A 26690-nucleotide genomic window follows, 5' to 3' on the forward strand; every position below is an offset into this window, starting at 1 on the left:
TAAACTGTAGGAGACAGTTCTATAGGCTGCTGTAAACTGTAGGAGACAGTTCTATAGGCTGCTGTAAACTGTAGGAGACAGTTCTATAGGCTGCTGTAAACTGTAGGAGACAGTTCTATAGGCTGCTGTAAACTGTAGACAGTTCTATAGGCTGTGTAAACTGTAGGAGACAGTTCTATAGGCTGCTGTAAACTGTAGGAGACAGTTCTATAGGCTGCTGTAAACTGTAGGAGACAGTTCTATAGGCTGCTGTAAACTGTAGGAGACAGTTCTATAGGCTGCTGTAGGAGACAGATCTATATGCTGTAAACTGTAGGAGACAGTTCTATAGGCTGCTGTAAACTGTGTAAACTGTAGGAGACAGTTCTATATGCTGTAAACTGTAGGAGACAGTCAGGCTGCTGTAAACTGTAGGAGACAGTTCTATAGACTGCTGTAAACTGTAGGAGACAGTTCTATAGGCTGCTGTAAACTGTAGGAGACAGTCAGGCTGCTGTAAACTGTAGGAGACAGTTCTATAGACTGCTGTAAACTGTAGGAGACAGTTCTATAGGCTGCTGTAAACTGTAGGAGACAGTTCTGTAGACTGCTGTAAACTCACTATTAATCGGGTAACTATAGGAGACAGTCAGGCTGCTGTAAACTCGATTTAATAAGGACTAAGAGACACATACTGCTGCACAAGAAAGGAGAGGGGAGGAGGGGATATGAGGGGACGGCAAAGGAGAGGAGAGGGGAGGAGGGGATAGGAGGGGACGGCAAAGGAGAGAGAGAGGGGAGGGGAGGAGGGGATATGAGGGGACGGCAAAGGAGAGAAGAGGTGAGGGGAGGAGGGGATAGGAAGGGACGGCAAAGGAGAGGAGAGGAGGGGATAGGAGGGGACGGAAAAGGAGAGGAGAGAAGAGGAGAGGGGAGGAGGGGATAGGAGGGGGACGGCAAAGGAGAGGGAGAGGGGGAGGGGAGGAGGGGATAGGAGGGGACGGCAAAGGAGAGAAGAGGGGAGGGGAGGAGGGGATAGGAGGGGACGGCAAAGGAGAGGAGAGGAGAGGGGAGGAGGGGATAGGAGGGGACGGCAAAGGAGAGGAGAGGGGAGGGGAGGAGGGGATAGGAGGGGACGGCAAAGGAGAGGAGAGGAGGGGATAGGAGGGGACGGAAAAGGAGAGGAGAGGAGGGGATAGGAGGGGACGGAAAAGGAGAGGAGAGAAGAGGAGAGGGGAGGAGGGGATAGGAGGGGACGGCAAAGGAGAGGAGAGGGGAGGGGAGGAGGGGATAGGAGGGGACGGCAAAGGAGAGGAGAGAAGAGGAGAGTGGAGGAGGGGACGGCAGAGGAGAGGAGAGAAGGGAGGGGAGAGGAAAGCAGTGGTCTGACAGAGGTGTTTTATGGGTAGGGGAAACGTTGTTGAAATCACATCAGGTGGTTCCCACTGCTCCACATCCTCCCATCAGACAGAGCAGAGACGTTAAGGGATAAAGAGACAGATGGGTGCTTCACTTAGAGAGCTGTGTGTTCAGGATACTGTTGACATCCTTAATGTCTTACCAGTCACACAGAGGCAGACAGACAGGCAGACAGAGGCAGACAGACAGGCAGACAGAGGCAGACAGACAGGCAGACAGATGGGTGCTTCACTTAGAGAGCTGTGTGTTCAGGATACTGTTGACATCCTTAATGTCTTACCAGTCACACAGAGGCAGACAGACAGGAAGTGAGACTTATAAATCTGAGCTCAGTTCTGACTGTAAATGTTGTGTGAGCGCGCTCAGTAGATCATGTAGCAAGATAAACGACAGTGACATCCAACCCATCTGCAAACTGACGAAAGATCAGAGGTGACTGTCAACTGCCAATCAACTGTCAGTCAGACTGGCAGTGGCCAGCTATACCTTTTCACTGCAAAAACCACATTACTTTCCACAGGGCAGATTCCGTATCAGCCCAATCTCCCCCAGTCACTCTTAATGTCTCCATGTCTCCCCCAGTCACTCTTAATGTCTCCCCCAGTCACTCTTAATGTCTCCCCCAGTCACTCTTAATGTCTACCCCAGCCACTCTTAATGTCTCCCCCAGTCACTCTTAATGTCTCCATGTCTCCCCAGTCACTCTTAATGTCTCCCCCAGTCACTCTTAATGTCTACCCCAGCCACTCTTAATGTCTCCCCCAGTCACTCTTAATGTCTCCATGTCTCCCCCAGTCACTCTTAATGTCTCCCCCAGTCACTCTTAATGTCTCCATGTCTCCCCCAGTCACTCTTAATGTCTCCATGTCTCCCCCAGTCACTCTTAATGTCTCCATGTCTCCCCCAGTCACTCTTAATGCCTCCATGTCTCCCCCAGTCACTCTTAATGTCTCCATGTCTCCCCCAGTCACTCTTAATGTCTCCTCTGTCTGGTGGCTGGGTTTGTATCAGTCTCCTCTGTCTGGTGGCTGGGTTAGTATCAGTCTCCTCTGTCTGGTGGCTGGGTTAGTATCAGTCTCCTCTGTCTGGTGGCGGGGTTAGTATCAGTCTCCTCTGTCTGGTGGCTGGGTTTGTATCAGTCTCCTCTGTCTGGTGGCTGGGTTAGTATCAGTCTCCTCTGTCTGGTGGCGGGGTTAGTATCAGTCTCCTCTGTCTGGTGGCTGGGTTAGTATCAGTCTCCTCTGTCTGGTGGCTGGGTTAGTATCAGTCTCCTCTGTCTGGTGGCTGGGTTAGTATCAGTCTCCTCTGTCTGGTGGCTGGGTTAGTATCAGTCTCCTCTGTCTGGTGGCTGGGTTTGTACCAGTCTCCTCTGTCTGGTGGTTGGGTTAGTATCAGTCTCCTCTGTCTGGTGGCTGGGTTAGTATCAGTCTCCTCTGTCTGGTGGCTGGGTTAGTATCACTCTCCTCTGTCTGGTGGCTGGGTTAGTATCAGTCTCCTCTGTCTGGTGGCTGGGTTAGTATCAGTCTCCTCTGTCTGGTGGCTGGGTTAGTATCAGTCTCCTCTGTCTGGTGGCTGGGTTTGTATCAGTCTCCTCTGTCTGGTGGCTGGGTTAGTATCAGTCTCCTCTGTCTGGTGGCTGGGTTAGTATCAGTCTCCTCTGTCTGGTGGCTGGGTTAGTATCAGTCTCCTCTGTCTGGTGGCTGGGTTAGTATCAGTCTCCTCTGTCTGGTGGCTGGGTTAGTATCAGTCTCCTCTGTCTGGTGGCTGGGTTTGTATCAGTCTCCTCTGTCTGGTGGCTGGGTTAGTATCAGTCTCCTCTGTCTGGTGGCTGGGTTAGTATCAGTCTCCTCTGTCTGGTGGCTGGGTTAGTATCAGTCTCCTCTGTCTGGTGGCTGGGTTAGTATCAGTCTCCTCTGTCTGGTGGCTGGGTTAGTATCAGTCTCCTCTGTCTGGTGGCTGGGTTAGTATCAGTCTCCTCTGTCTGGTGGCTGGGTTAGTATCAGTCTCCTCTGTCTGGTGGCTGGGTTAGTATCAGTCTCCTCTGTCTGGTGGCTGGGTTAGTATCAGTCTCCTCTGTCTGGTGGCTGGGTTAGTATCAGTCTCCTCTGTCTGGTGGCTGGGTTTGTATCAGTCTCCTCTGTCTGGTGGCTGGGTTAGTATCAGTCTCCTCTGTCTGGTGGCTGGGTTAGTATCAGTCCCCTCTGTCTGGTGGCTGGGTTAGTATCAGTCTCCTCTGTCTGGTGGCTGGGTTAGTATCAGTCTCCTCTGTCTGGTGGCTGGGTTAGTATCAGTCTCCTCTGTCTGGTGGCTGGGTTAGTATCAGTCTCCTCTGTCTGGTGGCTGGGTTAGTATCAGTCTCCTCTGTCTGGTGGCTGGGTTAGTACCAGTCTCCTCTGTCTGGTGGCTGGGTTAGTATCAGTCTCCTCTGTCTGGTGGCTGGGTTAGTATCAGTCTCCTCTGTCTGGTGGCTGGGTTTGTACCAGTCTCCTCTGTCTGGTGGCTGGGTTAGTATCAGTCCCCTCTGTCTGGTGGCTGGGTTAGTATCAGTCCCCTCTGTCTGGTGGCTGGGTTAGTATCAGTCTCCTCTGTCTGGTGGCTGGGTTAGTATCAGTCTCCTCTGTCTGGTGGCTGGGTTAGTATCAGTCTCCTCTGTCTGGTGGCTGGGTTAGTATCAGTCTCCTCTGTCTGGTGGCTGGGTTAGTATCAGTCTCCTCTGTCTGGTGGCTGGGTTAGTATCACTCTCCTCTGTCTGGTGGCTGGGTTAGTATCAGTCTCCTCTGTCTGGTGGCTGGGTTAGTATCAGTCTCCTCTGTCTGGTGGCTGGGTTAGTATCATTCCCCTCTGTCTGGTGGCTGGGTTAGTATCAGTCTCCTCTGTCTGGTGGCTGGGTTAGTATCAGTCTCCTCTGTCTGGTGGCTGGGTTAGTACCAGTCTCCTCTGTCTGGTGGCTGGGTTAGTATCAGTCTCCTCTGTCTGGTGGCTGGGTTAGTATCAGTCTCCTCTGTCTGGTGGCTGGGTTTGTACCAGTCTCCTCTGTCTGGTGGCTGGGTTAGTATCAGTCCCCTCTGTCTGGCGGCTGGGTTAGTATCAGTCCCCTCTGTCTGGTGGCTGGGTTAGTATCAGGCTCCTCTGTCTGGTGGCTGGGTTAGTATCAGTCTCCTCTGTCTGGTGGCTGGGTTAGTATCAGTCTCCTCTGTCTGGTGGCTGGGTTAGTATCAGTCTCCTCTGTCTGGTGGCTGGGTTAGTATCAGTCTCCTCTGTCTGGTGGCTGGGTTAGTATCAGACTCCTCTGTCTGGTGGTTGGGTTAGTATCAGTCTCCTCTGTCTGGTGGCTGGGTTTGTACCAGTCTCCTCTGTCTGGTGGCTGGGTTTGTACCAGTCTCCTCTGTCTGGTGGCTGGGTTAGTATCAGTCTCCTCTGTCTGGTGGCTGGGTTTGTATCATTCTCCTCTGTCTGGTGGCTGGGTTTGTATCAGTCCCCTCTGTCTGGTGGTTGGGTTAGTATCAGTCTCCTCTGTCTGGTGGCTGGGTTAGTATCAGTCTCCTCTGTCTGGTGGCTGGGTTAGTATCAGTCTCCTCTGTCTGGTGGCTGGGTTAGTATCAGTCTCCTCTGTCTGGTGGCTGGGTTAGTATCAGTCCCCTCTGTCTGGTGGTTGGGTTAATAACAGCCTACGTCCCAAATAGAACCCTGTTTCTTATGTAGAGCACTACTGCAGACCAGACCTCTATACTAGACAGGGAATAGGTTTCAATCTGGGACGGAGGAACCCTCAGCCTAGTGGATCTGTCGTTGTATTGATTCCAAGTCTATTTACCAGTTGAGCGCTCCCAGTGCTTTGGCCCCTGATCCCAGCTCTATCAGTAATAATATTCCCCAGTGGCGTCTCATTCCAGAACAGTCCTTCCAGCCAGGATACAGAACAGTCATTCCAGCCAGGATACAGAACAGTCATTCCAGCCAGGATACAGAACAGTCATTCCAGCCCAGCCAGGACACAGAACAGTCATTCCAGCCAGGACACAGAACAGTCATTCCAGCCAGGACACAGAACAGTCATTCCAGCCAGGATACAGAACAGTCATTCCAGCCAGGACACAGAAAAGTCCTTCCAGCCAGGACACAGAACAGTCATTCCAGCCAGGACACAGAACAGTCATTCCAGCCAGGACACAGAACAGTCATTCCAGCCAGGATACAGAACAGTCATTCCAGCCCAGCCAGGATACAGAACAGTCATTCCAGCCAGGATACAGAACAGTCATTCCAGCCCAGCCAGGATACAGAACAATCATTCCAGCCAGGATACAGAACAGTCATTCCAGCCAGGATACAGAACAGTCATTCCAGCCCAGCCAGGATACAGAACAGTCATTCCAGCCAGGATACAGAACAGTCATTCCAGCCAGGATACAGAACAGTCATTCCAGCCAGGACACAGAACAGTCATTCCAGCCAGGACACAGAACAGTCCTTCCAGCCAGGATACAGAACAGTCATTCCAGCCAGGACACAGAACAGTCATTCCAGCCAGGACACAGAACAGTCCTTCCAGCCAGGATACAGAACAGTCATTCCAGCCAGGACACAGAACAGTCATTCCAGCCAGGATACAGAACAGTCATTCCAGCCAGGATACAGAGCAGTCATTCCAGCCAGGACACAGAACAGTCCTTCCAGCCAGGATACAGAACAGTCATTCCAGCCAGGACACAGAACAGTCATTCCAGCCAGGATACAGAACAGTCATTCCAGCCAGGACACAGAACAGTCATTCCAGCCAGGACACAGAACAGTCATTCCAGCCAGGACACAGAACAGTCCTTCCAGCCCAGCCAGGATACAGAACAGTCATTCCAGCCCAGCCAGGACACAGAACAGTCATTCCAGCCCAGCCAGGATACAGAACAGTCATTCCAGCCCAGCCAGGATACAGAACAGTCATTCCAGCCCAGCCAGGATACAGAACAGTCATTCCAGCCAGGACACAGAACAGTCCTTCCAGCCAGGATACAGAACAGTCATTCCAGCCCAGCCAGGACACAGAACAGTCATTCCAGCCCAGCCAGGATACAGAACAGTCATTCCAGCCCAGCCAGGATACAGAACAGTCATTCCAGCCCAGCCAGGATACAGAACAGTCATTCCAGCCAGGATACAGAACAGTTCTTCCAGCCAGAACACAGAACAGTCCTTCCAGCCAGGACACAGAACAGTCATTCCAGCCAGGACACAGAACAGTCCTTCCAGCCAGGATACAGAACAGTCATTCCAGCCAGGACACAGAACAGTCATTCCAGCCAGGACACAGAACAGTCATTCCAGCCAGAACACAGAACAGTCATTCCAGCCAGGATACAGAACAGTCATTCCAGCCAGAACACAGAACAGTCATTCCAGCCAGGATACAGAACAGTCATTCCAGCCAGAACACAGAACAGTCATTCCAGCCAGGATACAGAACAGTCATTCCAGCCAGGACACAGAACAGTCATTCCAGCCAGGATACAGAACAGTCATTCCAGCCAGGACACAGAACAGTCATTCCAGCCAGGACACAGAACAGTCATTCCAGCCAGGATACAGAACAGTCATTCCAGCCAGGATACAGAACAGTCATTCCAGCCAGGATACAGAACAGTCATTCCAGCCCAGCCAGGACACAGAACAGTCATTCCAGCCAGGACACAGAACAGTCATTCCAGCCAGGATACAGAACAGTCATTCCAGCCAGGATACAGAACAGTCATTCCAGCCAGGATACAGAACAGTCATTCCAGCCCAGCCAGGATACAGAACAGTCATTCCAGCCAGGACACAGAACAGTCATTCCAGCCCAGCCAGGACACAGAACAGTCATTCCAGCCAGGACACAGAACAGTCATTCCAGCCAGGACACAGAACAGTCATTCCAGCCAGGACACAGAACAGTCATTCCAGCCAGGATACAGAACAGTCATTCCAGCCAGGATACAGAACAGTCATTCCAGCCAGAACACAGAACAGTCATTCCAGCCAGGATACAGAACAGTCATTCCAGCCAGGACACAGAACAGTCCTTCCAGCCAGGATACAGAACAGTCATTCCAGCCAGGACACAGAACAGTCATTCCAGCCAGGACACAGAACAGTCATTCCAGCCAGAACACAGAACAGTCATTCCAGCCAGGATACAGAACAGTCATTCCAGCCAGAACACAGAACAGTCATTCCAGCCAGGACACAGAACAGTCATTCCAGCCAGGACACAGAACAGTCATTCCAGCCAGGACACAGAACAGTCATTCCAGCCCAGCCAGGATAAAGAACAGTCATTCCAGCCAGAACACAGAACAGTCCTTCCAGCCAGGATACAGAACAGTCATTCCAGCCCAGCCAGGATACAGAACAGTCATTCCAGCCAGGATACAGAACAGTCATTCCAGCCAGGACACAGAACAGTCATTCCAGCCAGGATACAGAACAGTCATTCCAGCCAGGACACAGAACAGTCATTCCAGCCAGGACACAGAACAGTCATTCCAGCCAGGACACAGAACAGTCATTCCAGCCAGGACACAGAACAGTCATTCCAGCCAGGATACAGAACAGTCATTCCAGCCAGGATACAGAACAGTCATTCCAGCCAGGATACAGAACAGTCATTCCAGCCAGGATACAGAACAGTCATTCCAGCCCAGCCAGGATACAGAACAGTCATTCCAGCCAGGACACAGAACAGTCCTTCCAGCCAGGATACAGAACAGTCATTCCAGCCAGGACACAGAACAGTCATTCCAGCCAGGATACAGAACAGTCATTCCAGCCCAGCCAGGATACAGAACAGTCATTCCAGCCAGGACACAGAACAGTCATTCCAGCCAGGATACAGAACAGTCATTCCAGCCAGGACACAGAACAGTCATTCCAGCCAGGACACAGAACAGTCATTCCAGCCAGGATACAGAACAGTCATTCCAGCCAGGATACAGAACAGTCATTCCAGCCAGGATACAGAACAGTCATTCCAGCCAGGACACAGAACAGTCATTCCAGCCAGGACACAGAACAGTCATTCCAGCCAGGACACAGAACAGTCATTCCAGCCAGGATACAGAACAGTCATTCCAGCCAGGATACAGAACAGTCGTTCCAGCCCAGCCAGGACACAGAACAGTCATTCCAGCCAGGACACAGAACAGTCATTCCAGCCAGGATACAGAACAGTCATTCCAGCCAGGATACAGAACAGTCATTCCAGCCAGGATACAGAACAGTCATTCCAGCCAGGATACAGAACAGTCATTCCAGCCAGGACACAGAACAGTCATTCCAGCCAGGACACAGAACAGTCATTCCAGCCAGGACACAGAACAGTCATTCCAGCCAGGATACAGAACAGTCATTCCAGCCAGGACACAGAACAGTCATTCCAGCCAGGACACAGAACAGTCATTCCAGCCAGGACACAGAACAGTCATTCCAGCCAGGATACAGAACAGTCATTCCAGCCAGGATACAGAACAGTCATTCCAGCCAGGACACAGAACAGTCATTCCAGCCAGGACACAGAACAGTCATTCCAGCCCAGCCAGGATACAGAACAGTCATTCCAGCCAGGATACAGAACAGTCATTCCAGCCAGGATACAGAACAGTCATTCCAGCCAGGATACAGAACAGTCATTCCAGCCAGGACACAGAACAGTCCTTCCAGCCAGGATACAGAACAGTCATTCCAGCCAGGATACAGAACAGTCATTCCAGCCAGGATACAGAACAGTCATTCCAGCCAGGATACAGAACAGTCATTCCAGCCAGGATACAGAACAGTCATTCCAGCCAGGATACAGAACAGTCATTCCAGCCAGGACACAGAACAGTCCTTCCAGCCAGGACACAGAACAGTCATTCCAGCCAGGATACAGAACAGTCATTCCAGCCCAGCCAGGATACAGAACAGTCATTCCAGCCAGGACACAGAACAGTCATTCCAGCCAGGATACAGAACAGTCATTCCAGCCAGGATACAGAACAGTCATTCCAGCCCAGCCAGGACACAGAACAGTCATTCCAGCCAGGATACAGACAGTCATTCCAGCCCAGCCAGGACACAGAACAGTCATTCCAGCCAGGATACAGAACAGTCATTCCAGCCAGGACACAGAACAGTCATTCCAGCCAGGACACAGAACAGTCATTCCAGCCAGGATACAGAACAGTCATTCCAGCCAGGACACAGAACAGTCCTTCCAGCCAGGATACAGAACAGTCATTCCAGCCAGGATACTGAACAGTCATTCCAGCCAGGAGACAGAACAGTCATTCCAGCCAGGATACAGAACAGTCATTCCAGCCAGGATACAGAACAGTCATTCCAGCCCAGCCAGGATACAGAACAGTCATTCCAGCCAGGATACAGAACAGTCATTCCAGCCAGGATACAGAACAGTCATTCCAGCCAGGACACAGAACAGTCATTCCAGCCAGGATACAGAACAGTCATTCCAGCCAGGACACAGAACAGCCATTCCAGCCAGGATACAGAACAGTCATTCCAGCCAGGATACAGAACAGTCATTCCAGCCAGGATACAGAACAGTCATTCCAGCCAGGACACAGAACAGTCATTCCAGCCAGGACACAGAACAGTCATTCCAGCCAGGACACAGAACAGTCATTCCAGCCAGGACACAGAACAGTCATTCCAGCCAGGACACAGAACAGTCATTCCAGCCAGGATACAGAACAGTCATTCCAGCCAGGATACAGAACAGTCATTCCAGCCCAGCCAGGATACAGAACAGTCATTCCAGCCAGGATACAGAACAGTCATTCCAGCCAGGACACAGAACAGTCATTCCAGCCAGGATACAGAACAGTCATTCCAGCCAGGATACAGAACAGTCATTCCAGCCAGGATACAGAACAGTCATTCCAGCCAGGATACAGAACAGTCATTCCAGCCAGGATACAGAACAGTCATTCCAGCCAGGATACAGAACAGTCATTCCAGCCAGGACACAGAACAGTCATTCCAGCCAGGATACAGAACAGTCATTCCAGCCAGGATACAGAACAGTCATTCCAGCCAGGATACAGAACAGTCATTCCAGCCAGGATACAGAACAGTCATTCCAGCCCAGCCAGGATACAGAACAGTCATTCCAGCCAGGACACAGAACAGTCCTTCCAGCCCAGCCAGGACACAGAACAGTCATTCCAGCCAGGACACAGAACAGTCATTCCAGCCAGGATACAGAACAGTCATTCCAGCCAGGACACAGAACAGTCATTCCAGCCAGGATACAGAACAGTCATTCCAGCCCAGCCAGGACACAGAACAGTCCTTCCAGCCCAGCCAGGACACAGAACAGTCATTCCAGCCAGGACACAGAACAGTCATTCCAGCCAGGACACAGAACAGTCATTCCAGCCAGGACACAGAACAGTCCTTCCAGCCAGGATACAGAACAGTCATTCCAGCCAGGACACAGAACAGTCATTCCAGCCAGGACACAGAACAGTCATTCCAGCCAGAACACAGAACAGTCATTCCAGCCAGGATACAGAACAGTCATTCCAGCCAGAACACAGAACAGTCATTCCAGCCAGGATACAGAACAGTCATTCCAGCCAGAACACAGAACAGTCATTCCAGCCAGGATACAGAACAGTCATTCCAGCCAGGACACAGAACAGTCATTCCAGCCAGGATACAGAACAGTCATTCCAGCCAGGACACAGAACAGTCATTCCAGCCAGGACACAGAACAGTCATTCCAGCCAGGATACAGAACAGTCATTCCAGCCAGGATACAGAACAGTCATTCCAGCCAGGATACAGAACAGTCATTCCAGCCCAGCCAGGACACAGAACAGTCATTCCAGCCAGGACACAGAACAGTCATTCCAGCCAGGATACAGAACAGTCATTCCAGCCAGGATACAGAACAGTCATTCCAGCCAGGATACAGAACAGTCATTCCAGCCCAGCCAGGATACAGAACAGTCATTCCAGCCAGGACACAGAACAGTCATTCCAGCCCAGCCAGGACACAGAACAGTCATTCCAGCCAGGACACAGAACAGTCATTCCAGCCAGGACACAGAACAGTCATTCCAGCCAGGACACAGAACAGTCATTCCAGCCAGGATACAGAACAGTCATTCCAGCCAGGATACAGAACAGTCATTCCAGCCAGAACACAGAACAGTCATTCCAGCCAGGATACAGAACAGTCATTCCAGCCAGGACACAGAACAGTCCTTCCAGCCAGGATACAGAACAGTCATTCCAGCCAGGACACAGAACAGTCATTCCAGCCAGGACACAGAACAGTCATTCCAGCCAGAACACAGAACAGTCATTCCAGCCAGGATACAGAACAGTCATTCCAGCCAGAACACAGAACAGTCATTCCAGCCAGGACACAGAACAGTCATTCCAGCCAGGACACAGAACAGTCATTCCAGCCAGGACACAGAACAGTCATTCCAGCCCAGCCAGGATAAAGAACAGTCATTCCAGCCAGAACACAGAACAGTCCTTCCAGCCAGGATACAGAACAGTCATTCCAGCCCAGCCAGGATACAGAACAGTCATTCCAGCCAGGATACAGAACAGTCATTCCAGCCAGGACACAGAACAGTCATTCCAGCCAGGATACAGAACAGTCATTCCAGCCAGGACACAGAACAGTCATTCCAGCCAGGACACAGAACAGTCATTCCAGCCAGGACACAGAACAGTCATTCCAGCCAGGACACAGAACAGTCATTCCAGCCAGGACACAGAACAGTCATTCCAGCCAGGATACAGAACAGTCATTCCAGCCAGGATACAGAACAGTCATTCCAGCCAGGATACAGAACAGTCATTCCAGCCAGGATACAGAACAGTCATTCCAGCCCAGCCAGGATACAGAACAGTCATTCCAGCCAGGACACAGAACAGTCCTTCCAGCCAGGATACAGAACAGTCATTCCAGCCAGGACACAGAACAGTCATTCCAGCCAGGATACAGAACAGTCATTCCAGCCCAGCCAGGATACAGAACAGTCATTCCAGCCAGGACACAGAACAGTCATTCCAGCCAGGATACAGAACAGTCATTCCAGCCAGGACACAGAACAGTCATTCCAGCCAGGACACAGAACAGTCATTCCAGCCAGGACACAGAACAGTCATTCCAGCCAGGACACAGAACAGTCATTCCAGCCAGGATACAGAACAGTCATTCCAGCCAGGATACAGAACAGTCATTCCAGCCAGGATACAGAACAGTCATTCCAGCCAGGACACAGAACAGTCATTCCAGCCAGGACACAGAACAGTCATTCCAGCCAGGACACAGAACAGTCATTCCAGCCAGGATACAGAACAGTCATTCCAGCCAGGATACAGAACAGTCGTTCCAGCCCAGCCAGGACACAGAACAGTCATTCCAGCCAGGATACAGAACAGTCATTCCAGCCAGGATACAGAACAGTCATTCCAGCCAGGATACAGAACAGTCATTCCAGCCAGGATACAGAACAGTCATTCCAGCCAGGATACAGAACAGTCATTCCAGCCAGGACACAGAACAGTCATTCCAGCCAGGACACAGAACAGTCATTCCAGCCAGGACACAGAACAGTCATTCCAGCCAGGATACAGAACAGTCATTCCAGCCAGGACACAGAACAGTCATTCCAGCCAGGACACAGAACAGTCATTCCAGCCAGGACACAGAACAGTCATTCCAGCCAGGATACAGAACAGTCATTCCAGCCAGGATACAGAACAGTCATTCCAGCCAGGACACAGAACAGTCATTCCAGCCAGGACACAGAACAGTCATTCCAGCCCAGCCAGGATACAGAACAGTCATTCCAGCCAGGATACAGAAAAGTCATTCCAGCCAGGATACAGAACAGTCATTCCAGCCAGGATACAGAACAGTCATTCCAGCCAGGACACAGAACAGTCCTTCCAGCCAGGATACAGAACAGTCATTCCAGCCAGGATACAGAACAGTCATTCCAGCCAGGATACAGAACAGTCATTCCAGCCAGGATACAGAACAGTCATTCCAGCCAGGATACAGAACAGTCATTCCAGCCAGGATACAGAACAGTCATTCCAGCCAGGACACAGAACAGTCCTTCCAGCCAGGACACAGAACAGTCATTCCAGCCAGGATACAGAACAGTCATTCCAGCCCAGCCAGGATACAGAACAGTCATTCCAGCCAGGACACAGAACAGTCATTCCAGCCAGGATACAGAACAGTCATTCCAGCCAGGATACAGAACAGTCATTCCAGCCCAGCCAGGACACAGAACAGTCATTCCAGCCAGGATACAGAACAGTCATTCCAGCCCAGCCAGGACACAGAACAGTCATTCCAGCCAGGATACAGAACAGTCATTCCAGCCAGGACACAGAACAGTCCTTCCAGCCAGGATACAGAACAGTCATTCCAGCCAGGACACAGAACAGTCATTCCAGCCAGGATACAGAACAGTCATTCCAGCCAGGACACAGAACAGTCCTTCCAGCCAGGATACAGAACAGTCATTCCAGCCAGGATACTGAACAGTCATTCCAGCCAGGAGACAGAACAGTCATTCCAGCCAGGATACAGAACAGTCATTCCAGCCAGGATACAGAACAGTCATTCCAGCCCAGCCAGGATACAGAACAGTCATTCCAGCCAGGATACAGAACAGTCATTCCAGCCAGGATACAGAACAGTCATTCCAGCCAGGACACAGAACAGTCATTCCAGCCAGGATACAGAACAGTCATTCCAGCCAGGACACAGAACAGCCATTCCAGCCAGGATACAGAACAGTCATTCCAGCCAGGATACAGAACAGTCATTCCAGCCAGGATACAGAACAGTCATTCCAGCCAGGACACAGAACAGTCATTCCAGCCAGGACACAGAACAGTCATTCCAGCCAGGACACAGAACAGTCATTCCAGCCAGGACACAGAACAGTCATTCCAGCCAGGACACAGAACAGTCATTCCAGCCAGGATACAGAACAGTCATTCCAGCCAGGATACAGAACAGTCATTCCAGCCCAGCCAGGATACAGAACAGTCATTCCAGCCAGGATACAGAACAGTCATTCCAGCCAGGACACAGAACAGTCATTCCAGCCAGGATACAGAACAGTCATTCCAGCCAGGATACAGAACAGTCATTCCAGCCAGGATACAGAACAGTCATTCCAGCCAGGATACAGAACAGTCATTCCAGCCAGGATACAGAACAGTCATTCCAGCCAGGATACAGAACAGTCATTCCAGCCAGGACACAGAACAGTCATTCCAGCCAGGATACAGAACAGTCATTCCAGCCAGGATACAGAACAGTCATTCCAGCCAGGATACAGAACAGTCATTCCAGCCAGGATACAGAACAGTCATTCCAGCCCAGCCAGGATACAGAACAGTCATTCCAGCCAGGACACAGAACAGTCCTTCCAGCCCAGCCAGGACACAGAACAGTCATTCCAGCCAGGACACAGAACAGTCATTCCAGCCAGGATACAGAACAGTCATTCCAGCCAGGACACAGAACAGTCATTCCAGCCAGGATACAGAACAGTCATTCCAGCCCAGCCAGGACACAGAACAGTCCTTCCAGCCCAGCCAGGACACAGAACAGTCATTCCAGCCAGGACACAGAACAGTCATTCCAGCCAGGATACAGAACAGTCATTCCAGCCAGGACACAGAACAGTCATTCCAGCCAGGACACAGAACAGTCATTCCAGCCAGGATACAGAACAGTCATTCCAGCCAGGACACAGAACAGTCATTCCAGCCAGGACACAGAACAGTCATTCCAGCCAGGATACAGAACAGTCATTCCAGTCAGGATACAGAACAGTCATTCCAGTCAGGACACAGAACAGTCATTCCAGCCAGGACACAGAACAGTCATTCCAGCCAGGACACAGAACAGTCATTCCAGCCAGGACACAGAACAGTCATTCCAGCCAGGATACAGAACAGTCATTCCAGCCAGGATACAGAACAGTCATTCCAGCCAGGATACAGAAGTCATTCCAGACAGAAACAAGAGGGAAAAGACAGTGTGAAAACAGAGACAATTCACTTCCTTATCTGGTCCTCAGTCAATTACTGCCCAATCAGATCGTATCCAGAGCTGCAACCAACCAGACTGGCAGGTTTACACCGTCCCAAACACCACCCTATTCATGACTGACTGTACTACTTCTGGTCTGGGCCCTTTAGGGAATAGAGTACCATTTGGGATAAAAGATGGAGAAACAGAGGAAGGATGTGAGGACAAGACTACAGGAAGGCCTGGGGAAGGGAGGAGGGGGTCTGGGGAAGCGAGGGTCTGGGGAAGGGAGGAGGGGGTCTGGGGAAGGGAGGAGGGGGTCTGGGGAAGGGAGGAGGGGGTCTGGGGAAGGGAGGAGGGGGTCTGGGGAAGGGAGGAGGGGGTCTGGGGAAGGGAGGGTCTGGGGAAGGGAGGAGGGAAAGGGAGGGAGGGAAGATCTGGGTAAGGGAGAGGTGGAAAGGGGGGAGGGTCTGGGTATGGGAGAGAGGGAAAGGGAAGAAGGGAGGAGCTGGATAAGGGAGGAAGGAGGGAAAGGGAGGGAGGAGGAGGATCTGGGTAAGGGAGGGAGGGAGAGTGGGTGGAGCTGGAGGAGGGTCTGGGTAAGGGAGGAAGGAGGGAAAGGGAGGGAGGAGGAGGGTCTGGGTAAGGGAGGGTGGGAGGAGGAGGGTCTGGGTAAGGGACGGAGGGAGGAGGAGGGTCTGGGTAAGGGAGAGAGGGAAAGGGAGGGAGGGAGGGTGGGTGGAGCTGGAGGAGGGTCTGGGTAAGGGAGGAAGGAGGGAAAGGGGGAAGAAAAGAGGGGAAGATGAGAGGAAGGTGAGGCATGGAGGAGCTGCTTTTAAAAGGTAATCTTTGGTTATCTAATGCTCATCTTCAATCACTGGGAACAGAGCTCTCTCTTTCACTCTCCCCAAGAGGCTGAGACGAGGCCCTGTCAGTCACAGACTTCCATATCTAGGCTCTATGAGGACACAAAGACAGGAATGTGAGTTGATTAGGAAATGAACCAAATAAATGAATTAAATAAAGCCATTTCGTTCTCCATCACAATGAAGAGATAGAGGAGATGGTTCCTCAGACACACGTCTAGAAGGGATGTGAGAATAAGGCCTTTCCTTTGCCAACGAGGACAGACAGATCTCCTTCTGGTCAACAGACTGCCACTGAGCTGCTCCTCAAAACGAATAAGGTCTTTCCCATCACAACGAGGACAGACAGATCTCCATCTGGTCAACAGACTGCCACTGAGCTGCTTCTCAAAACGAATAAGGTCTTTCCCATCACAACGAGGACAGACAGATCTCCTTCTGGTCAACAGACTGCCACTGAGCTGCTTCTCAAAACGAATAAGGTCTTTCCCATCACAATGAGGACAGACAGATCTCCTTCTGGTCAACAGACTGCCACTGAGCTGCTTCTCAAAACGAATAAGGTCTTTCCCATCACAACGAGGACAGACAGATCTCCTTCTGGTCAACAGACTGCCACTGAGCTGCTTCTCAAAACGAATAAGGTCTTTCCCATCACAACGAGGACAGACAGATCTCCTTCTGGTCAACAGACTGCCACTGAGCTGCTTCTCAAAATGCCTGTTGTATTTTGCAAGTCTCCACACAACGGCATGGACACACTGCGGCCGTCAACGGATGATGGATATAACCTGATCTGGGATCAGGCAGTGAGGCAGGGCTTTACTCTCTACTGAACCGGGGAAGACTAGGCTGGCTCCAGGTTCTGAGTGTATCTATGGTTGTGTGTGAAACGGCAGGCTCTGGGCTAAAGCAGTGCTGTACAGTGTGTGAAACGGCAGGCTCTGGGCTAAAGCAGTGAACTGTACAGTGTGTGAAACGGCAGGCTCTGGCCTAAAGCAGTGAACTGTACAGTGTGTGAAACAGCAGGCTCTGGGCTAAAGCAGTGAACTGTACAGTGTGTGAAACGGCAGGCTCTGGGCTAAAGCAGTGAACTGTACAGTGTGTGAAACAGCAGGCTCTGGGCTAAAGCAGTGAACTGTACAGTGTGTGAAACAGCAGGCTCTGGGCTAAAGCAGTGACCTGTACAGTGTGTGAAACAGCAGGCTCTGGACTAAAGCAGTGAACTGTACAGTGTGTGAAACAGCAGGCTCTGGGCTAAAGCAGTGAACTGTACAGTGTGTGAAACGGCAGGCTCTGGACTAAAGCAGTGAACTGTACAGTGTGTGAAACAGCAGGCTCTGGACTAAAGCAGTGAACTGTACAGTGTGTGAAACAGCAGGCTCTGGGCTAAAGCAGTGACCTGTACAGTGTGTGAAACGGCAGGCTCTGGACTAAAGCAGTGAACTGTACAGTGTGTGAAACAGCAGGCTCTGGGCTAAAGCAGTGAACTGTACAGTGTGTGAAACAGCAGGCTCTGGACTAAAGCAGTGAACTGTACAGTGTGTGAAACAGCAGGCTCTGGGCTAAAGCAGTGAACTGTACAGTGTGTGAAACAGCAGGCTCTGGGCTAAAGCAGTGAACTGTACAGTGTGTGAAACGGCAGGCTCTGGGCTAAAGCAGTGAACTGTACAGTGTGTGAAACGGCAGGCTCTGGGCTAAAGCAGTGAACTGTACAGTGTGTGAAACAGCAGGCTCTGGGCTAAAGCAGTGAACTGTACAGTGTGTGAAACAGCAGGCTCTGGGCTAAAGCAGTGAACTGTACAGTGTGTGAAACAGCAGGCTCTGGACTAAAGCAGTGAACTGTACAGTGTGTGAAACAGCAGGCTCTGGGCTAAAGCAGTGAACTGTACAGTGTGTGAAACGGCAGGCTCTGGGCTAAAGCAGTGAACTGTACAGTGTGTGAAACGGCAGGCTCTGGGCTAAAGCAGTGAACTGTACAGTGTGTGAAACGGCAGGCTCTGGACTAAAGCAGTGCTGTACAGTGTGTGAAACAGCAGGCTCTGGGCTAAAGAACTGTACAGTGTGTGAAACGGCAGGCTCTGGGCTAAAGCAGTGAACTGTACAGTGTGTGAAACGGCAGGTTCTGGACTAAAGCAGTGAACTGTACAGTGTGTGAAACAGCAGGCTCTGGGCTAAAGCAGTGAACTGTACAGTGTGTGAAACGGCAGGCTCTGGGCTAAAGCAGTGAACTGTACAGTGTGTGAAACAGCAGGCTCTGGGCTAAAGCAGTGAACTGTACAGTGTGTGAAACAGCAGGCAGGCTCTGGGCTAAAGCAGTGACCTGTACAGTGTGTGAAACGGCAGGCTCTGGACTAAAGCAGTGAACTGTACAGTGTGTGAAACAGCAGGCTCTGGGCTAAAGCAGTGAACTGTATATTGTGTGAAACGGCAGGCTCTGGGCTAAAGCAGTGAACTGTACAGTGAGTAGAGAGCCAACGTTTCCGTTGCGGTCATTACCACCACGCCAAAACAAAAACGGAACATGAACTAATATTTCTGCCGAGGCACACTTTGAAGATGCCAGACCAATCCACATGTACTTTTCCTCTGCAAACAAAACGAGTAATGACGAGTCAGAGTATAACAGTTGGATCTTCTGCAGTTACCTAGTCGCCATGCTTCATTATTTCAACAGGGTGAATACAGACAGGCAGTCTTTGTCTCTCCACACAGCAGCCAGATGGGGACAGAGTCTTTGTCTCTCCACACAACAGCCAGATGGGGACAGAGTCTTTGTCTCTCCACACAACAGCCAGATGGGGACAGAGTCTTTGTCTCTCCACACAGCAGCCAGATGGGGACAGAGTCTTTGTCTCTCCACACAGCAGCTAGATGGGGACAGAGTCTTTGTCCCTCCACACAACAGCCAGATGAGGACAGAGTCTTTGTCTTGTCTCTCCACACAGCAGCTAGATGGGGACAGAGTCTTTGTCTCTCCACACAGCAGCCAGATGGGGACAGAGTCTTTGTCTCTCCACACAGCAGCCAGATGGGGACAGAGTCTTTGTCTTGTCTCTCCACGCAACAGCCAGATGGGGACAGAGTCTTAGTCTTGTCTCTCCACACAACAGCCAGATGGGGACAGAGTCTTTGTCTTGTCTCTCCACACAACAGCCAGATGAGGACAGAGTCTTTGTCTTGTCTCTCCACACAGCAGCTAGATGGGGACAGAGTCTTTGTCTCTCCACACAGCAGCCAGATGGGGACAGAGTCTTTGTCTTGTCTCTCCACGCAACAGCCAGATGGGGACAGAGTCTTTGTCTTGTCTCTCCACACAGCAGCTAGATGGGGACAGAGTCTTTGTCTCTCCACACAGCAGCCAGATGGGGACAGAGTCTTTGTCTCTCCACACAGCAGCCAGATGGGGACAGAGTCTTTGTCTTGTCTCTCCACGCAACAGCCAGATGGGGACAGAGTCTTAGTCTTGTCTCTCCACACAACAGCCAGATGGGGACAGAGTCTTTGTCTTGTCTCTCCACACAACAGCCAGATGAGGACAGAGTCTTTGTCTTGTCTCTCCACACAGCAGCCAGATGGGGACAGAGTCTTTGTCTTGTCTCTCCACGCAACAGCCAGATGGGGACAGAGTCTTTGTCTTGTCTCTCCACACAGCAGCTAGATGGGGACAGAGTCTTTGTCTCTCCACACAGCAGCTAGATGGGGACAGAGTCTTTGTCCCTCCACACAACAGCCAGATGAGGACAGAGTCTTTGTCTTGTCTCTCCACACAGCAGCTAGATGGGGACAGAGTCTTTGTCTCTCCACACAGCAGCCAGATGGGGACAGAGTCTTTGTCTTGTCTCTCCACACAACAGACAGATGGGGACAGAGTCTTTGTCTTGTCTCTCCACACAACAGACAGATGGGGACAGAGTATTTGTCTTGTCTCTCCACACAGCAGCTAGATGGGGACAGAGTCTCTCCCTACCTCCTCAATCCTCCACTTCCTCCCACCTCCTCCTCCTGCTCCCTCATTCCTCTACCTCCTCCCGCTCCCTCATTCATCCCCTGTTCCTACCTCCTCCTCCTGCTCCCTCATTCCTCTACCTCCTCCACCTGCTCCCTCTCCCTACCTCCTCTTCCTGCTGTTCCCTCATTCCTCTACCTCCTCCATCTCCCTACTTCCTCCTCCAGCTCCCTCATTCCTACCTCCTCCACCTTCTCCCTCATTCATCCTCTGTTCCTACCTCCTCCTCCTGCTCCCTCATTCCTCTACCTCCTCCCTACCACCTCCTCCTCCCGCTCCCTCATTCATCCCCTGTTCCTACCTCCTCCTCCTGCTCCCTCATTCCTCTACCTCCTCTACCTGCTCCCTCATTCCTCTACCTCCTTCATACCTCCTCCTCCTGCTCCATCATTCCTCTCTCCTTCTTACCTCCTCCTCCTGCTCCCTCATTCCTCCCCTGTTCCTACCTCCTCCTCCTCCTGCTCCCTCATTCCTCTACCTCCTTCCTACCTCCTCATCCTGCTCCCTCATTCCTCTACCTTCTCCCTACCTCCTCCTGCTCCCTCATTCCTCCACTGTTCCTACCTCCTCCTCCTGCTCCCTCATTCCTTTACCTGCTCCCTCATTCCTCTACATGCTCCCTCATTCCTCTACCTCCTTCCTACCTCCTCATCCTGCACCCTCATTCCTCTACCTCCTTCTTACCTCCTCCACCTGCTCCCTCATTCCTCTACCTGCTCCCTACCTTCTCATGCCTCCCCTGTTCCTACCTCCTCCTGCTCCCTCATTCCTCTACCTCCTTACATACCTCCTCCCTCAGTCCTCTCCCTCATTCCTCTACCTCCTCCCAACCTCCTCCTGCTCCCTTATTCCTCCCATGTTCCTACCTCCTACTCCTGCTCCCTCATTCCTCTACCTCCTCCCTACCACCTCCTCCTCCCGCTCCCTCATTCATCCCCTGTTCCTACCTCCTCCTCCTGCTCCCTCATTCCTCTACCTCCTCTACCTGCTCCCTCATTCCTCTACCTCCTTCATACCTCCTCCTCCTGCTCCATCATTCCTCTCTCCTTCCTACCTCCTGCTCCCTCATTCCTCCCCTGTTCCTACCTCCTCCTCCTGCTCCCTCATTCCTCTACCTCCCCTGTTCCCTCATTCCTCTACCTCCTCCCTACCTCTTCCTGCTCCCTCATTCCTCCCCTGTTCCTACCTCCTCCTCCTCCTGCTCCCTCATTCCTCTACCTCCTTCCTACCTCCTCCTCCTGCTCCCTCATTCCTCTACCTCCTCCCTACCTCCTCCTGCTCCCTCATTCCTCCCCTGTTCCTACCTGCTCCACTTGCTCCCTCATTCCTCTACCTGCTCCCTCATTCCTTTACCTCCTCCTCCTGCACCCTCATTCCTCTACCTCCTCCACCTGCTCCCTCATTCCTCTACCTGCTCCCTACCTCCTCATGCCTCCCCTGTTCCTACCTCCTCCTGCTCCCTCATTCCTCTACCTCCTTACATACCTCCTCCCTCATTCCTCTACCTCCTCCCTACCTCCTCCTGCTCCCTCATTCCTCCCATGTTCCTACCTCCTCCTCCTGCTCCCTCATTCCTCTACCTCCGTCCTACCTCCTCCTCCTGCTCCCTCATTTCTCTACCTTCTTCCTACCTCCTCCTCCTGCTCCCTCATTTCTCTACCTCCTTCCTACCTCCTCCTCCTGCTCCCTCATTCCTCCCCTGTTCCTACCTCCCCCTCTGCTCCCTCATTTCTCTACCTCCTTCCTACCTCTTCCTCCTGCTCCCTCATTTCTCTACCTCCTTCCTACCTCCTCCTCCTGCTCCCTCATTTCTCTACCTCCTTCCTACCTCCTCCTCCTGCTCCCTCATTTCTCTACCTCCTTCCTACCTCCTCCTCCTGTTCCCTCATTCCTCTACCTCCTTCCCACCTCTTCCTCCTGCTCTCTCATTCCTCCCCTGTTCCTACCTCCTCCTCCTCCTGCTCCCTCATTCCTCCCCTGTTCCTACCTCCTCCTCCTGCTCCCTCATTCCTCGCTTGTTCCTACCTCCTTCCTACCTCCTCCTCCTGCTCCCTCCACCTCCTCTCTCATTCCTCCCATCATCCTACCTACTTTTTCTCCATTAAGATAAGGATATATTAGAAAGCCAATCACCATTGCCCAGCGAGATGTGTGTGTCTGTCCTCTCAGGGCCTGGCCGTATTCCTAGCTGAGGGTTAAAGTGCATAGAAGGGGACAATATTTTAAATAAGTCCTGGTCTGTTTCCATAGAAACAGCAGACAACATTATTGGCCAAATGATGAGAGGGCTGGACTCACGACACACACACGGCATTGACTATATGAAAGAGCGGTTTAAATAAATCCAGGGTGTTCAGCCTCGAGACAGAGAGGAGCACTAGACAGCTCTGTGTGTGATTAATGATGAGAGCAGCTGAGAGGAGAGAGGAGAGGAGAGGAGGGAAGGGAAAAGGAGAGGAAAGAGGGGAGGGGAGAGGAAAGGAAAGAGGGGAGAGGAGAGGAAAGAGGGGAGGGAAGAGGAGGAGGGGAGCAGAGAGGGGAGGAGAGCAGAGAGGAGAGTAGGGAAGCAGAGAGGGGAGGAGAGTAGGGGAGCAGAGAGGGGAGGAGAGAGGAGAGCAGAGAGGGGAGGAGAGTAGGGGAGCAGAGAGGGGAGGAGAGAGGAGAGCAGAGAGGGGAGGAGAGAGGAGAGCAGAGAGGAGAGTAGGGGAGGGGAGGAGAGAGGGAGAGCAGAGAGGAGTGGAGAGAGGAGATCAGAGAGGAGAGGAGAGCAGAGAGGAGTGGAGAGAGGAGAGCAGAGAGGGGAGGGAGAGAGGAGAGCAGAGAGGGGAGGAGAGAGGAGAGCAGAGAGGGAGTGAAGAGGAGGAGGCGGAGAGCAGAGAGTGGAGGAGAGAGGAGAGCAGAGAGGGAGCGCAGAGAGGAGAGGGGAGAGTGGAGGAGGGGAGGAGAGAGTGGCAGAGGGGAGGGGAGAGCAGAGAGGAGAGTAGGGGAGAGCAGAGAGGGGAGGAGAGAGGGGAGCAGAGAGGGGAGGAGAGAGGAGAGCAGAGAGGGGAGGAGAGAGGAGCAGAGAGGAGAGCAGAGAGGAGAGCAGAGAGGGGAGGAGGGAGCAAGAGGGGAGGAGAATGGAGGAGGGGGAGCAGAGAGGGGAGGGAATGGAGGAGGGGAGCAGAGAGGGGAGGAGAATGGAGGAGGGGCAGAGAGGGGAGGAGAATGGAGGAGGGGAGCAGAGAGGGGAGGAGAATGGAGGAGGGGAGCAGAGGGGGAGGAGAGTGGAGGGAGGAGGGGAGCAGAGAGGGGAGGAGAGTGGAGGAGGGGAGCAGAGGGGAGGAGAGTGGAGGAGGGGAGCAGAGAGGAGAGGAGAATGGAGGAGGGGAGCAGAGAGGGGAGGAGAATGGAGGCGGGGAGCAGAGAGGGGAGGAGAATGGAGGAGGGGAGCAGAGGGGAGGAGAGTGGAGGAGGGGAGCAGAGAGGGGAGGAGAGTGGAGGAGGGGAGCAGAGAGGAGAGGAGCAGTAGACAGCTCTGTGTGAGATGAATGAGACCAGCTTTATATCAGTCTGATGAGAGCAGCAGAGGAGAGGAGAGGATGAGAGAAGAGGAGCAGAGGGGATAGAGAAAAGGAGAAGGGGGGAGCAGGGAAGAGAGAAAAGGTGGGGAGGGGAGAGGAGTGTGATTAACGAGACCAGCTTTATATCAGTCTGACGAGAGCAGCAGAGGAGAGGAGAGGATGAGAGAAGAGGAGAAGAGGGGCTAGAGGAAAGGAGGGGAGGGAGAGGAGCAGGAGATATCTTGGTGTGTGACCAGCTTTTTATCTGCTTGATGAGAGCAGCAGAGGAGAGGTGTGGAGAGGATGAGAGAAGAGGAGCAGAGGGGAGGAGGGGAGCCGAGAGGGGAGGAGAATGGAGGAGGGGAGCAGAGAGGGGAGGAGAATGGAGGAGGGGAGCAGAGAGGGGAGGAGAATGGAGGAGGGGAGCAGAGAGGGGAGGAGAGTGGAGGAGGGGAGCAGAGAGGAGAGGCGCAGTAGACAGCTCTGTGTGAGATAAATGAGACCAGCTTTATATCAGTCTGACGAGAGCAGCAGAGGAGAGGAGAGGATGAGAGAAGAGGAGCAGAGGGGATAGAGAAAAGGAGAAGGGGGGAGCAGGGAAGAGAGAAAAGGTGGGGAGGGGAGAGGAGTGTGATTAACGAGACCAGCTTTATATCAGTCTGACGAGAGCAGCAGAGGAGAGGAGAAACGACCAGAGAGATATAGGTAGAGGAAGACCAGAGAGGTAGAGGAAGACCAGAGAGGTAGAGGAAGACCAGAGAGGTAGAGGAAGACCAGAGAGGTAGAGGAAGACCAGAGAGGTAGAGGAAGACCAGAGAGGTAGAGGAAGATACAACAGCAGGATGTGGGGGGGAGGGGTTGAGATGTAAATACAACAGTAGGATGTGGGGGGAGGTTGAGATGTAAATACAACAGTAGGATGTGGGGGGAGGTTGAGATGTAAATACAACAGCAGGATGTGGGGGTTGAGATGTAAATACAACAACAGGATGTGGGGGGGGGGGGGGTTGAGATGTAAATACAACAACAGGATGTGGGGGGGTTGAGATGTAAATACAATAGCAGGATGTGGGGGGGGGAGGTTGAGATGTAAATACAACAGCAGGATGTGGGGGGGTTGAGATGTAAATACAACAGCAGGATGTGGGGGGGGTTGATATGTAAATACAACAGCAGGATGTGGGGGGGGTTGAGTTATAAATTTAAACAACCAAAAGGTCGCAAGATCGAATCCCCGAGCTGACAAGGTAAAAATCTGTCGTTCTGCCCCTGAACAAGGCAGTTAATCCACTGTTCCCAGGCCGTCATTGTAAATAAGAATTTGTTCTTAACTGACTTGCCGAGCTAAATAAAGGCTAAAATAAGATTCTGTGCCTGTTAGCGGCTATAACTCTGTGCGCCTTAGCGGCTATAACTCTGTGCGCCTTAGCGGCTATAACTCTGTGCGCGTTAGCGGCTATAACTCTGTGCGCCTTAGCGGCTATAACTCTGTGCGCCTTAGCGGCTATAACTCTGTGCGCCTTAGCGGCTATAACTCTGTGCGCCTTAGCGGCTATAACTCTGTGCGCCTTAGCGGCTATAACTCTGTGCGCGTTAGCGGCTATAACTCTGTGCGCGTTAGCGGCTATAACTCTGTGCGCCTTAGCGGCTATAACTCTGTGCGCCTTAGCGGCTATAACTCTGTGCGCCTTAGCGGCTATAACTCTGTGCGCCTTAGCGGCTATAACTCTGTGCGCCTTAGCGGCTATAACTCTGTGCGCGTTAGCGGCTATAACTCTGTGCGCCTTAGCGGCTATAACTCTGTGCGCCTTAGCGGCTATAACTCTGTGCGCCTTAGCGGCTATAACTCTGTGCGCCTTAGCGGCTATAACTCTGTGCGCCTTAGCGGCTATAACTCTGTGCGCGTTAGCGGTTATAACTCTGTGCGCGTTAGCGGCTATAACTCTGTGCGCCTTAGCGGCTATAACTCTGTGCGCGTTAGCGGCTATAACTCTGTGCGCCTTAGCGGCTATAACTCTGTGCGCCTTAGCGGCTATAACTCTGTGCGCCTTAGCGGCTATAACTCTGTGCGCCTTAGCGGCTATAACTCTGTGCGCCTTAGCGGCTATAACTCTGTGCGCGTTAGCGGCTATAACTCTGTGCGCCTTAGCGGCTATAACTCTGTGCGCGTTAGCGGCTATAACTCTGTGCGCGTTAGCGGCTATAACTCTGTGCGCGTTAGCGGCTATAACTCTGTGCGCGTTAGCGGCTATAACTCTGTGCGCCTTAGCGGCTATAACTCTGTGCGCCTTAGCGGCTATAACTCTGTGCGCCTTAGCGGCTATAACTCTGTGCGCCTTAGCGGCTATAACTCTGTGCGCGTTAGCGGCTATAACTCTGTGCGCCTTAGCGGCTATAACTCTGTGCGCCTTAGCGGCTATAACTCTGTGCGCGTTAGCGGCTATAACTCTGTGCGCGTTAGCGGCTATAACTCTCTGCACGTTAGCGGCTATAACTCTCTGCTCGTTAGCGGCTATAACTCTCTGCGCGTTAGCGGCTATAACTCTCTGCGCGTTAGCAGCTATAACACTGCGCGTTAGCAGCTATAACTCTGCGCGTCAGCAGCTATAACTCTGCGCGTCAGCAGCTATAACTCTGCGCGTCAGCAGCTATAACTCTGCGCGTCAGCAGCTATAACTCTGCGCGTTAGCAGCTATAACTCTGCGCGTTAGCAGCTATAACTCTGCGCGTTAGCAGCTATAACTCTGCGCGTTAGCAGCTATAACTATGCACGTTAGCAGCTATAACTCTGCGCGTTAGCAGCTATAACT

General features: G+C 52.2%; 1 protein-coding gene across 1 annotated transcript in view; it reads left to right on the top strand.

The window, feature by feature from the left end:
• The window catches only part of LOC135535189 (glypican-5-like), a 136972-nt gene extending 110513 nt beyond the window's left edge, over nucleotides 1-26459 (top strand). The window contains exon 7 of the mRNA XM_064961893.1: nucleotides 25286-26459. Coding sequence (XP_064817965.1) covers nucleotides 25286-26459 — 1174 coding nt within the window. The remainder of the gene's footprint in view (nucleotides 1-25285) is intronic.
• The last annotated feature ends 231 nt before the right edge of the window (nucleotides 26460-26690 follow it).

Source organism: Oncorhynchus masou, unplaced genomic scaffold (assembly GCF_036934945.1).
Source record: "Oncorhynchus masou masou isolate Uvic2021 unplaced genomic scaffold, UVic_Omas_1.1 unplaced_scaffold_459, whole genome shotgun sequence".
Lineage (NCBI taxonomy): Eukaryota > Metazoa > Chordata > Actinopteri > Salmoniformes > Salmonidae > Oncorhynchus > Oncorhynchus masou.